Here is a 13,746-nt window from a genome sequence, read left to right as displayed (position 1 = left end):
TGGACATTTAGGTTGTTTCCATCTCGGGCTATTGTAAATAGAGCTGCAATGAACATTTTGGTACATGACTCTTTGAATTATGGTTTTCTCAGGGTATATGCCCAGTAGTGGGATTGCTGGGTCATATGGTAGTTCTATTTGTAGTTTTTTAAGGAACCTCCATACTGTTCTCCATAGTGGCTGTACCAATTCACATTCCCACCAGCAGTGCAAGAGGGTTCCCTTTTCTCCACACCCTCTCCAGCATTTATTGTTTCTAGATTTTTTGATGATGGCCATTCTGACTGGTGTGAGATGATATCTCATTGTAGTTTTGATTTGCATTTCTCTAATGATTAATGATGTTGAGCATTCTTTCATGTGTTTGGCAGTCTGTATATCTTCTTTGGAGAAATGTCTATTTAGGTCTTCTGCCCATTTTTGGATTGGGTTGTTTGTTTTTTTGTTATTGAGCTGCATGAACTGCTTATAAATTTTGGAGATTAATCCTTTGTCAGTTGCGTCATTTGCAAACATTTTCTCCCATTCTGAGGGTTGTCTTTTGGTCTTGTTTATGGTTTCATTGCTGTGCAAAAGCTTTTAAGTTTCATTAGGTCCCATTTGTTTATTTTTGTTTTTATTTCCATTTCTCTAGGAGGTCGGTCAAAAAGGATCTTGCTGTGATTTATGTCATAGAGTGTTCTGCCTATGTTTTCCTCTAAGAGTTTGATAGTTTCTAGCCTTACGTTTAGGTCTTTAATCCATTTTGAGCTTATTTTTGTGTATGGTGTTAGGGAGTGATCTAATCTCATACTTTTACATGTACCTGTCCAGTTTTCCCAGCACAGCTTATTGAAGAGGCTGTCCTTTCTCCACTGTACATTCCTGCCTCCTTTATCAAAGATAAGGTGACCATATGTGCGTGGGTTTATCTCTGGGCTTTCTATCCTGTTCCATTGATCTATCTTTCTGTTTTTGTGCCAGTACCATACTGTCTTGATTACTGTAGCTATGGGAGCACCTCAATACATAAGGCAAATACTAACAGACATAAAAGGGGAAATCGACAGTAACACATTCATAGTAGGGGACTTTAACACCCCACTTTCACCAATGGACAGATCATCCAAAATGAAAATAAATAAGGAAACACAAGCTTTAAATGATATATTAAACAAGATGGACTTAATTGATGTTTATAGGACATTCCATCCAAAAACAACAGAATACACATTTTTCTCAAGTGCTCATGGAACATTCTCCAGGGTAGATCATATCTTGGGTCACAAATCAAGCCTTGGTAAATTTAAGAAAATTGAATTTGTATCAAGCATCTTTTCCGACCACAATGCTATGAGACTAGATATCAGTTACTGGAAAAGATCTGTAAAAAATACAAACACATGGAGGCTAAACAATACACTACGTAATAACGAAGTGATTACTGAAGAAATCAAAGAGGAAATTAAAAAATACCTAGAAACAAATGACAATGGAGAGACGACGACCCAAAACCTATGGGATACAGCAAAAGCAGTTCTAATAGGGAAGTTTATAGCAATACAATCCTACCTTAAGAAACAGGAAACATCTCGAATAAACAACCTAACCTTGCACCTAAAGCAATTAGAGAAAGAAGAACAAAAAACCCCCAAAGTTAGCAGAAGGAAAGAAATCGTAAAAATCAGATCAGAAATAAATGGAAAAGAAATGAAGGAAACGATAGCAAAGATCAATAAAACTAAAAGCTGGTTCTTTGAAAGAATAAACAAAATTGATAAACCATTAGCCAGACTCATCAAGAAAAAAAGGGAGAAGACTCAAATCAATAGAATTAGAAATGAAAAAGGAGAAGTAACAACTGACACTGCAGAAATACAAAAGATCATGAGAGATTACTACAAGCAGCTCTATGCCAATAAAATGGACAACCTCGAAGAAATGGACAAATTCTTAGAAATGCACAACCTGCCAAGACTGAATCAGGAAGAAATAGAAAGTATGAACAGACCAATCCCAAGCACTGAAATTGAAACTGTGATTAAAAATCTTCCAACAAACAAAAGCCCAGGACCAGATGGCTTCACAGGCGAATTCTATCAAACATTTAGAGAAGAGCTAACACCTATCCTTCTCAAACTCTTCCAAAATATAGCAGAGGGAAGAACACTCCCAAATTCTTTCTATGAGGCCACCATCACCTTGATACCAAAATCAGACAAAGATGTCACAAAGAAAGAAAACTACAGGCCAATATCACTGACGAACATAGATGCAAAAGTCCTCAACAAAATACTAGCAAACAGAATCCAACAGCACATTAAAAGGATCATACACCATGGTCAATTGGGGTTTATTCCAGAAATGCAAGGATCCTTCAATATACGCAAATCAATCAACGTGATACACCATATTAACAAATAGAAGGAGAAAAACCATATGATCATCTCAAGAGATGCAGAGAAAGCTTTCGGCAAAAAGTCCTTGCTTTTTGAACCTCTTCAGAACATAGGTTTTGAATTAATGTTACAGTCTCCTATAACGCCGTAATTCACAAACCTTCCTACAATTATTGAGTGAGAGATCTCAAGTTAGTTACACCTAGAATCTCAGTAGATTTAAGCAAGGTGTACTGCATGATCTTAAAGGAAGTACGGAATATAATATAGAGGGCAGATTGGTATAGTTCACCATAACCATCAGAACTCTTTGCCTCTCCTTACGATCATAGCACCCATTGTCACAAAATGTCTCATAGTGAGCAGGAAAGCTCTGAACCAATAAACCATAAATTAAAATTAAGTTAAATTAAGTTCTTGCCACTTCCAAATTGGCTTCACAAAATGAGACTCCATGGTCCTTACCCCTTAGTTAAATTAGTTATATGATCCAGTGTAAGTTAAACAGGGCCTCTGAGGATTGAAAACTTTAAGAAACCTGTTATTTTGGGAAGAAGTGATTATCCCCAGGGCTTCTGCCTTGAACAGCCTAATTTGACCTGTTATTAAACCTGGAAAGAGTGAAAAACACCTCACAGTGGAATGCTACTACCTTGAGGCTGTTGTCCCATCACAGAAACCCCTTATTCCTAGTCCCCAGCATTATGGAAATTACTGACTCCATCTACTCAGCAACTGCTAAACATTCTGCTCAACATTCTACTCTCACAGATTTGGCTACGTCTGTTCTGTTCAGTTCCTGTTTCAACAGCCTCTCAGATGCACTTGGCCTTCACCTCTGAAAGGACATGATACACCTTTAACTGGTTACCGTCAGGGAACCTCAACACCACTGTGAACACACACAGTCTCTGCAGGCAGGATCTGAACTGCATCCACCTTGTGCCACGAGCAGAGATATGACATTAATGACATCTCTTCTGAGGAAGTTCATTTGATATTCAGGACATACAGTATTGAAAAAGGTGGGCTTGTAAAAAGTGGATGGGCATTGCTCCAAACATATGAGGCCCGGATACCTTTAATGAATACATTAAAAAAAAATTAATAAACAGAAGCCCACCCCTTCCTGGCACCATGAAGAAATACCAATAGTCCATCTCAGCACTCACAACATTGTCTAGATTCTTGTGATGTTTGGGAGGCAACATATCCCTTGTTTATAAATTTACCGGAGCCCGTTTATGCGGTTACTTGGAAATTGGGCCACCTTGAATGGACAGCCCTACCATAGAAGGCTCAAGACTGTTGCCATACAACAAGCACACCTGGTAGTGTCCTCAGAGACTCCTTCACTATAGTGAAGAGGCTTCAGCACCCACCTCCCATACCTTCTGGTCACCCCTGATGGTCTTGTGTTGTAATTTCTCTCTTTTTCTTAGTTATGATTACAAGATGTTTATCAGTTTCATTGATCTTGTCAAAGAACCAGCTTTTTTCTTTTAATATACTCCACTGATTTTTCCCCCCAATTTTTATTATTTCTTTTATTCTGCTTACTTTGGGTTTAAATTGTTCTTTTCCTTCCAAAGGTAGATATTTACATTGTTGATTATAGATTTTTCTTTTTTTTCTAGTGTATTTGTTCAGTGGCATAAATTTCCCTCTAAGCATTGTTTTGCTGCATCCCACAACCCTTGATTAGTTGTATTTTCATTTACTTCAAAATAATTTTTCATTTCTCTTGGGACTTCTTTTTTGATCCCACGTATTATTTAGAAGTGTATTGTTGAATCTCCACGTATTTTGGGGAGTTTCTAACTATCTTCATGTTACTGATTTCTAGACTAGTGCCTGTGTGGTGTGAGAGCATATTTTGAATGACTGTTGTCCTTTCAAATTTGTTAAAGTATGTTTTATGTCCCAGAATGTGTTCTGTCTTGGTGAATGTTCCTTATGAACTTGAGAAGAATGATTTCCATGGATTACAATTAAATCCAGTTGTTCCATGGTGCTATTGATTTCAGTTCTGTCCTTCCTAATTTTCTGCCTGCTGCAATTGATAATTCATGGTAAGGAGGTGATGAAGTCTACAACTAGTAGTGGATTCACTTACTTTCTTGCATTCTATCAGTTTTGGCCTCATATATTTTGCCAATCTGTTGTGATGCATGTACACATGAATGATTGTTACGCCTTCATGGAGAATTGACACCTTTGTCATTAAGATAAAGTCCCTCTTTTTAAATTTATTGTATTGAAGTATAGTTGATTTACAATGTTGTGTTAGTTTCTGCTATACAGCAGAGTGATTCAGTTATGCATATATATACATATTCTTTTTCATATTCTTTTCCATTATGGTTTATTACAGGATATTACACACTCTGCGTCATGGAGTGTGTAAATGGTGGATAATAAGAAACGGGAGGAAAGAGTTTTTCTCACCAATGGATGGTCTTAAATTGATAATATTTATTTCATTTTTATAGCATTTCTGACATTTCCCAACATGCTTTGGACCCTGCCATTAGACAGCAATAGGATTTGTAATGTGATCGCAGTAAAACTATGTAAATAATGTTCATGTGTTCCTGATGCTGTTAAATTTATGAGGAAGTAAGTATGGACAGAGAATTAGTTTCTGATGATCAAGTCAGAGAACAAATGTTGGGAGATAGCAGAATCATATGTAACCTTCCTTATAAATGGAGTATAGATGTCCAGTGCTGTCAGTCTTACTCATCCTACCATACATATATATGGGATGTTGTAGGACGCAGTGGTCTTTGAGGATGTTGCTGTGAACTTCACCCTGGAAGAGTGGGCTTTACTGGATTTTTCACAGAAGAAACTCTACAGAGATGTGATGGGGGAAACCTTCAGGAACCTGGCCTCAGTAGGTAAGGATGACAACTTACCTTCACCTTGTCAGTCAAAGGTCAAGTTTTTCTGCCCTACAATATTATTCTAAGAGGTGGAATGTGTACAGGGAGGACATTGGTAAATAAACTAGGTATGGTCACAGCTCACTGTAGCACTAGAATCTAATAATTTTTCTATAACTTCTAATACTTTGGAATCATTTTTCTGTGTCTGCATTTTAGGAGAAACATGGAAAGATCATGACATTGAAGATAAGTGCAAAAACCAGGGGACAAAACTAAGGTGAGTGGCACTCCCAGCAGAAAGCAGTGTTTCACATGAGAATTATATTATTGTACCAGATCTTAAAAAGAAACAAGACAATCCATGCTTCAAATTTATTGCTTTTCAGAAAATTTTCACCAAATTACTTTCTTACATATGACATAATGTTCAGTGTTTGCAAAATAGTTCACTTGGAAATAGCATTAATAATCCCTATGTATAAATATCACCGTTTTGGTGAGCAAGGGTGAGTCCTCTCGCGGAGCATTCAGTATATTCAGTTTTGAACAATTCACCCGAAATAGAAAAATACCTATAGTTTTGCTACAAATAATAAAATTGTAGCTGAAATATTGTAATAAGCATGAAATCATTAATAAAGAGATCATTAATAATTCCTCCTTGTTTTTTGCAGGAGTCGTAAGGTAGGGAGAATATGTGAAGGGAAAGAGGATAGTCCATGCAGAGAAAACCTCAGCCTTATTCCAAATCTCAATCTGAACAAGAAAACTCTTATCAGAGTAAAACCATGGGAACACAAAGTATGTGGAAAAGTCCTCATGCATCATTCATCCCATAATAGGTACACCAGAAGTCACGTTGGACACAAGCCATATGATTATCAGAAAAATGGAGAGAAGCCATATAAATGTAATGTATGTGGGAAAGCCTTTAGTTATCTGCAGTGTTTTGAAAAACATAAAGGAAATCACACTGGAGGGAAAACCTATAAATGTAAGGAGTGTGGGAAAGCCTTCATGCAGCTCGAAACTTTTCAGAGACACATGGTAACACATACTGGAGGTGCGTCTTATAAGTGTAAGGATTGTGGGAAAACTTTTAGTTCTTCAGCTTCACTTCAGATACATGAAAAAGCCCACACTGGAGAGAAACCTTATAAATGTAAACATTGTGGAAAAGCCTATAGATATCATCAAACTTTACAAATACATGAGAGGACTCACACAGGAGAGAAATCCTATGAATGTAAAAAATGTAGTAAAGCATTCAGTTGCCCCAGTTCCCTCAGAATACATGAAAGAACTCACAATGGAAAGAAACCTTATGAATGTAAACAATGTGGTAAAACCTTCAGGTATTACCCTTCCTTCCAAACACATGAAAGAGTTCATACTGGAGAGAAACCCTATGAATGTAAGCCATGTGGTAAAACTTTCAGTTCTAATATAGGTTTCCAAATACATGAAAGAAATCACACTGGAGAAAAACCCTATGAATGCCAAAAATGTAGTAAAGCCTTCAGTTGTCCCAGTTCTTTTCGAAAACATGAAAGAACTCATACTGGGGAAAAACCTTATGAATGCAAGGAATGTGGGAAAGCCCTTAGAGCTCTTGCAAGCCTTCGAGTGCACATGATCACTCACACTGGAGTGGGACCTTATAAATGTAAGCAGTGTGAGAAAGCATTTATTTCTCCCAGTTCATTTCGAATACATCAAAGGAGTCACACTGGAGAGAAACCCTATGAATGTAAACAGTGTGGTAAAACCTTCAGGTATTACCCTTCCTTTCAAAAACATGAAAGAACTCACACTGGAGAGAAACCCTATGAATGTAAGGAGTGTGGAAGAGCCTTTAGTTGTTCAGCTTTGCTACGACTACATGAAAGAACACACACTGGAGAGAAACTCTATGAATGTAAGCAGTGTGGAAAAGCCTGCAGAGATTACACTTCCTTAGAAACACACATAAGAATTCATACTGGAGAGAAACCCTATGAATGTAAACAATGTGGAAAGGCCTTCAGGTGTTATCAAAGTTTTCGAAGACATGAAAGAAATCACACTGGAGAAAAACCCTATGAATGTAAAAAATGTAGTAAAGCATTCAGGTGTCCAAGTTATCTTAGAACACATGAAAGAACTCACACTAGAGAAAAACCCTATGAATGTAAACAATGTGGTAAAGCCTACAGAGGTTACAGTTCCTTGCAAACACATGAAAGGACTCACACAGGAGAGAAACCCTATGCATGTAAGGAATGTGGAAAAGCTTTCAGGTGGTATCAGAGTTTTCGAAGACATGAAAGAACTCACACTGGAGAGAAACCCTATGAATGTAAAGAATGTGGGAAGGCCTTCAGCCATCCCACTTCCTTCCGAAGGCATGAAAAGACTCACAGGGTAGAACCTTTTGAATGTAAACAGCGTGGGAAAGACTTCAGTTGGCCTTCATTGTTACATGTTAAAACTCCCACCAGAAATAAATTATAAATGTAAGTAACGTGAGAAAGCTTGATGAAAATTAATCCATGTGTAACGTTCCAAAAAACTTTCAACACAAAAGAATTGTTTTTTACAAGTTGTAAATATATTGTTTATCAAGCCTCTTTCTTAAAGTATATCACTGGAGTGTGGGTTTCTACTAGTTTCAAAAATGAATATTGGGGTGATATAATTCTGCAAGTCATCTTTCAACAGTAGTACATAACATTAAAAGGCAGTGCTTTTTCCTTGAATCAGTTAATATTTTCTCTCCCCATTTTGAAGTCTGTTGGATCCATGGGTGAATTGAACTGTATTTCTGATATGTGCATAGTCAGGTTTAATTTTTTATAGTTTTATTCTGTGTTAAGGGACAATTGGAAAATGTGGTATTTGTTGGGATTTTCCTACTGGATATCTGGATACTGGACAGTTCCTGGATATCTTTATAGTCTGTTTTATGTATTCTACTTTTCTTAATGACAGAGCTCCTTTTTTGGAGTTTCATGTGAATAATTTGAAGGGCTATGTTCTACTTTGGTAGAAATAGGACTGAATTGATGCCCTGCCATTAGGCCGTAGTGCTGCTAGGATTGCATCGATCTTCCTGTTTGTACTGTTTGTAACTATGGCCCCATCTTAAGTATTCCTAATTGAAAAACAAAGCCTCAGGAAACCGAAACTTAACCAGCCGCTCTTGCTTCTGTAACTATGCTTGCTGAACCCCCTTTTGCAACCATCCAACCAATCAGACGGTGACTAGTGTCTTTGTTTAAAAGTTAACCAATCAGTGACTAATGTCTTTGTTTAAAAGTTAGCCAATCAGTACCCCCCACCCCTGAAGGTCGCGAGCTTGTTTGTACCTGTCTATAAAAGAGCTGTACTAAACTCCATCGGGACCTCTTAGCGTCACCGGCAACGAGTGCGCGGAGGTCCAGGTTCGAACCTGCAATAAATGACCCTTGCCGTTTGGCTTTGACTCTTGTCTCTGGTGGTCTTGTGGAGGGGTCTCGTGACCGTGGGCATTTCATTTGGGGGCTCGTCCGGGATGCCCCCAAGCCCACCAGACATCAGGTCAACGGGTCATCGCTGACAACCGATCGGTAAGTAAGCTGGCTCAAGGTACCTTCTGTTTTGGGGACTAGGACAGTCCTGGCGGACGCGCTATAGGACACCTAGTCGGGCGTGGTTGGAGACGTCCACCGCGACCCATCTGGGGATTGATAGCCCATCTGAAGCGCGCACGCGATAACCTCCCTTCCTCCTTTTACAGGCTCCGCTATTGGGACTGCTCTTAATCACTTTCGTTTTCAGAATAACCTTTTCTAACCAACCTCTTCCAGGACCTAAACATGGGCCAAACACAGAGTACCCCTCTCTCCCTCCTTCTCACTAATTTTGGGGATGTGAAATCCCGAGGACACGATCTCAGTCTGGACATCCGGAAAAGAAAACTTATTACCTTCTGCCGCTCTGAATGGCCAACTTTCGGGGTTGGTTGGCCCACCGAGGGTACCTTTTGTCTTCCTATAGTCCTAAAAATTAAATCTAGAGTTCTCTTACCAGGGAAAGAAGGCCATCCGGACCAAATCCCCTACATCTTGGTATGGCAGGACCTGGTAGAAAACCCACCTCCCTGGATGGCCCCCTTTTTGTCATCAGGGACATATAAGATCCTTACGGCCCGACCAACTAAACCTCCCAAGCCTCAGACCTCAACCGCACCCATACTTTCTGACAGCCAAGACCTCCTTCTCATAGAACCCCCTCCATATCAACATCCTCCTTTGGCCCCACAACCGGTCCCCCTTCCTGCTCCTGACCCTGCTCCTCTCCCCTTGGAAGAACCTCCTGTGGCCCCTCCCGAGAGGCCACCCAGGTCAGAACCGGAGGAGCGAGAGGCAGAGGCACTGCCGGCCCTCCTGCCCAATGAAAATAACTCCCCTGGGCCGGCTGGACGCACCCGTGGACACACTCAGCGCGACCCAGGGTTCCGCCATCCAGATTCCACCACAGCCCTACCCCTGCGAGAAATAGGCCCTCCCGATGAGACAGGGAACCCCCGACTCCAATATTGGCCATTCTCTACCAGTGACTTATATAATTGGAAAACCCAGAATGCTCGTTTTTCTGATAATCCTAAAGACTTGATAGCTCTTCTAGATAGTGTTATGTTTACCCATCAGCCCACCTGGGATGACTGCCAACAGCTTCTCCGGATCCTGTTCACTACCGAGGAACGAGAACGAATCCAGCTGGAGGCAAGAAAACTGGTTCCTGGAGATGATGGTCAACCCACCGCTAACCCTGATCTTATTAATGCAGCCTTTCCCTTAACTCGCCCCCCGCAGGATGATTGGAACTACAACACCGGAGAAGGTAGGGGACGACTGCTCATTTATCGCCAGACTCTAATGGCGGGTCTCCGGGCTGCCGCGCGCAAGCCCACTAATTTGGCCAAGGTATATTCAATTGTACAAGGTAAAACAGAAAGTCCCTCCTCTTATTTAGAAAGATTAATGGAAGCCTTTAGGCAATATACCCCTATGGATCCAGAGGCCCCCGAAAATCAGGCTGCCGTTGTAATGTCCTTCGTTAACCAGGCAGCCCCTGATATTAAAAAGAAACTCCAGAAGTTAGAAGATCTGGAGGGCAAACAGATACAGGACCTACTCCGTATTGCTCAGCGCGTCTTTAATAACCGAGACGCCCCAGAGGATAGACAACTTAAAGCCACTGAGAAAATGACTAAGGTCCTGGCCGCCATTGTTCAGAAAGATCAAGGGGGCCCCCCAGCCACTCGACCTCCCAGGCGACCATTGGACAGAGATCAATGTGCCTATTGCAAGGAAAAAGGCCATTGGGCTCGGGAATGCCCCAAAAAAAGGCAGCCGTGCCCCAACCAGGGGCAATGGCAACCGAAGGCCACCACCCCAGTCCTGTTTACACATGATGCAGAGTAGGGGGGATGGGGTTCGGACCCCCTCCCCGAACCCAGGGTAACCCTACAAGTGGAGGGGAAACCAGTCCAATTCCTGGTGGATACAGGGGCACAGCATTCGGTCTTGGTTAAGCCCCACGGGAAAATTTCTGACAAAACCTCCTGGGTCCAGGGAGCTACGGGAGTTAAACGTTACCCCTGGACCACTCAGAGAACTGTAGACTTGGGCACTGGAAAAGTAACCCACTCCTTTCTGGTCATTCCCGATAGCCCTTGCCCCTTACTGGGGAGAGACTTACTTACTAAAATGGGAGCGCAAATTCATTTTCGGTCAGAGGGGCCGATCATAACAGACCCTCACAACCAACCCATATCTGTGCTCACCCTGAACTTGGAAGATGAGTACCGACTTCACCAGGAACCACCCTCCCAAAATCAAGATATAAAGTCATGGCTTCAGCAGTTCCCCGAAGCATGGGCAGAAACAGGTGGGATGGGACTAGCCAAACATCGCCCAGCCCTATTCATAGAAATCAAACCAGGGGCAGATCCTGCACGTGTCCGACAATATCCCATGCCCATAGAGGCCAAAACTGGTATCACTCCACATATTCGCCGGCTTCTTGACCTAGGTATACTGCGTCCCTGCCAGTCGGCCTGGAACACACCCCTGCTGCCAGTCCGCAAACCTAACAGTAAAGACTACCGCCCAGTACAGGACCTGAGGGAAGTTAACAGACGAGTCATGGACATCCATCCTACCGTACCCAATCCATATACTCTTTTGAGCGCCCTTAGTCCAGAAAAACAATGGTATACTGTGCTGGACCTCAAAGATGCCTTTTTTAGTTTACCCTTAGCACCCAAAAGTCAAGAACTCTTTGCCTTCGAATGGTCGGACCCCGAGAGAGGCATAAACGGACAGCTCACCTGGACCAGACTTCCCCAAGGATTCAAGAACTCACCTACCTTGTTTGATGAGGCCCTACACGAGGATCTCAGTGAGTACCGGAGACAAAACCCCAATATAACCCTCCTGCAGTATGTTGATGATCTCTTAATAGCTGCTGGGACCACTGAAGCCTGCCTGCAGGGAACCAGAAACCTCCTACAGACTCTCGGCACCCTGGGATACCGGGCCTCTGCCAAAAAGGCGCAGATCTGCAGGCCTGAGGTAACTTACCTGGGATACCTACTGAAAGGGGGGCAACGATGGCTCACAGATGCACGGAAAGAGACTGTCCTCCGCATCCCCAGACCCACCACGCCTCGACAGGTGAGAGAATTTTTGGGGTCAGCTGGGTTCTGCCGTTTATGGATACCCAAATTTGCTGAAACGGCCAAACCACTATACTTAGCCGCCAAAGAGCAGACGCCCTTTGAATGGACAGAGGAGGCTGAGCAATCGTTTCAGCAGATCAAAACTGACTTGCTATCCGCACCCGCCCTGGGTCTCCCTGATGTCTCCAAACCCTTCCACCTCTTTGTGGATGAAAACAAAGGCATAGCTAAGGCCGTGTTGACCCAACCCCTCGGTCCTTGGACCAGGCCTATCGCTTACCTATCGAAGAAATTGGACCCCGTGGCTGCAGGCTGGCCTCCTTGCCTCTGGGTGATCGCCGCCACAGCCCTAATGGTAAAGGATGCCAACAAACTAACTATGGGACAGGAATTACATGTCACCACCCCCCACGCCATCGACGGGGTTCTCAAACAGCCTCCCGACCGATGGATGAGCAATGCTCGATTGGTCCACTACCAGGGTCTACTGTTAAATCCTCTCAAAATCAGCTACACTCCACCACGGGCTTTAAACCCTGCCTCTCTATTACCTGACCCAGACTTAGACTCCCCACTCCATGATTGTGCAGAGGTACTGGCTCAGATCCATGGGGTTCGGGAAGACCTATGTGACCAGCCCCTATTAGATGCACAAGTCATATGGTTCACTGACGGCAGTAGTTTTGTCCAGCAAGGTCAGAGGTATGCGGGGGCAGCGGTAACATCGGAAACTGAGGTGATATGGGCAAAGACTCTCCCCCCAGGGACCTCAGCCCAAAAAGCTGAATTAATTGCCCTGACCCAAGCTCTTAAGATGAGCAAAGACCAAAAAGCCACCATATATACAGACAGCCGGTATGCTTTCGCTACCGCACACATACATGGGGCAATATACCGAGAGCGGGGACTACTCACAGCAGAGGGCAAAGACATCAAGAACAAAGAGGAAATCCTGGCCTTGCTAGCGGCCATATGGGAACCCAAAAAGTTAGCCATTGTACATTGCCCGGGGCATCAAAAACCCACAAATCCAGTCGCCCGGGGCAACAATTTGGCAGACCAGACGGCTCGAAAGGCGGCATACACTCCAATACCATTACTTCCCCTACAACTGCCGGATCCAGGGCCCCGGGAATTACCGCCCGCCCCAACCCGACTACTCGGAAGATGACATTAGATGGATAAACAAACTCCCTCTAACCCAGGTTAAAGACGGATGGTGGCGGGACGCTAAGAACAATATCCTCCTTCCAGAAAAACTAGGAACCTTGGTCCTTGAACGGATCCATCGTAGCACCCACTTGGGCGCCCGACGGCTACAGGATCTCATCAGACAGACTGGACTTAAAATTAAAAATGTCTCCGAAAAAACTGAACGACTGGTTGCTGGCTGTGCAGTCTGCCAACTCCATAATGCTAACACCCACCCACCAACCGCTGGCATCCGGGAAAGAGGGAACCAGCCCGGAGCCTACTGGGAAGTGGACTTCACGGAGGTAAAGCCTGGCAAATATGGATATAGATATTTACTGGTGTTTATAGATACCTTTTCAGGTTGGACTGAGGCATTCCCGACCAAGAATGAGACAGCACAAATAGTAGCTAAAAAGCTACTAGAAGAAATCCTGCCCAGGTATGGCTTTCCAGTTATGATAGGGTCAGACAACGGGCCGGCCTTCGTTTCTAGGGTAAGTCAGGATCTGGCTTCCATACTTGGGGCTGATTGGAAATTACATTGTGCATACCGCCCCCAGAGTTCAGGACAGGTAGA

At 42.9% G+C, this 13,746-nt stretch overlaps 1 protein-coding gene across 1 annotated transcript; it reads left to right on the top strand.

Annotated features, from left to right (window-relative positions):
- The first annotated feature begins 5,160 nt into the window (after nt 1–5,160).
- On the top strand, nt 5,161–10,716 carry LOC136120393 (zinc finger protein 709-like). Its single transcript, XM_065873806.1, has 4 exons — nt 5,161–5,281; nt 5,486–5,546; nt 5,944–7,712; nt 9,599–10,716. Exons 1-4 carry the CDS (start codon nt 5,248–5,250, stop codon nt 10,714–10,716), a joined length of 2,982 nt encoding a protein of 993 aa, XP_065729878.1. The 5' UTR covers nt 5,161–5,247.
- Nucleotides 10,717–13,746: the final 3,030 nt, after the last annotated feature.

The sequence above is a fragment of the Phocoena phocoena genome, chromosome 3, assembly GCF_963924675.1.
Source record: "Phocoena phocoena chromosome 3, mPhoPho1.1, whole genome shotgun sequence".
Lineage (NCBI taxonomy): Eukaryota > Metazoa > Chordata > Mammalia > Artiodactyla > Phocoenidae > Phocoena > Phocoena phocoena.
This window is presented reverse-complemented; position numbering and strand designations above follow the sequence as displayed.

Coding starts and splice junctions, on each gene's coding strand:
- LOC136120393 (XM_065873806.1), top strand. CDS start 5,248: ATGGGGGAAACCTTCAGGAACCTGGCCTCAGTAG. Junction 5,282..5,485: donor CAGGAACCTGGCCTCAGTAG/GTAAGGATGACA, acceptor TCTGCATTTTAG/GAGAAACATGGAAAGATCAT. Junction 7,713..9,598: donor ACAGCGTGGGAAAGACTTCA/GTTGGCCTTCAT, acceptor TCCCCTTGGAAG/AACCTCCTGTGGCCCCTCCC.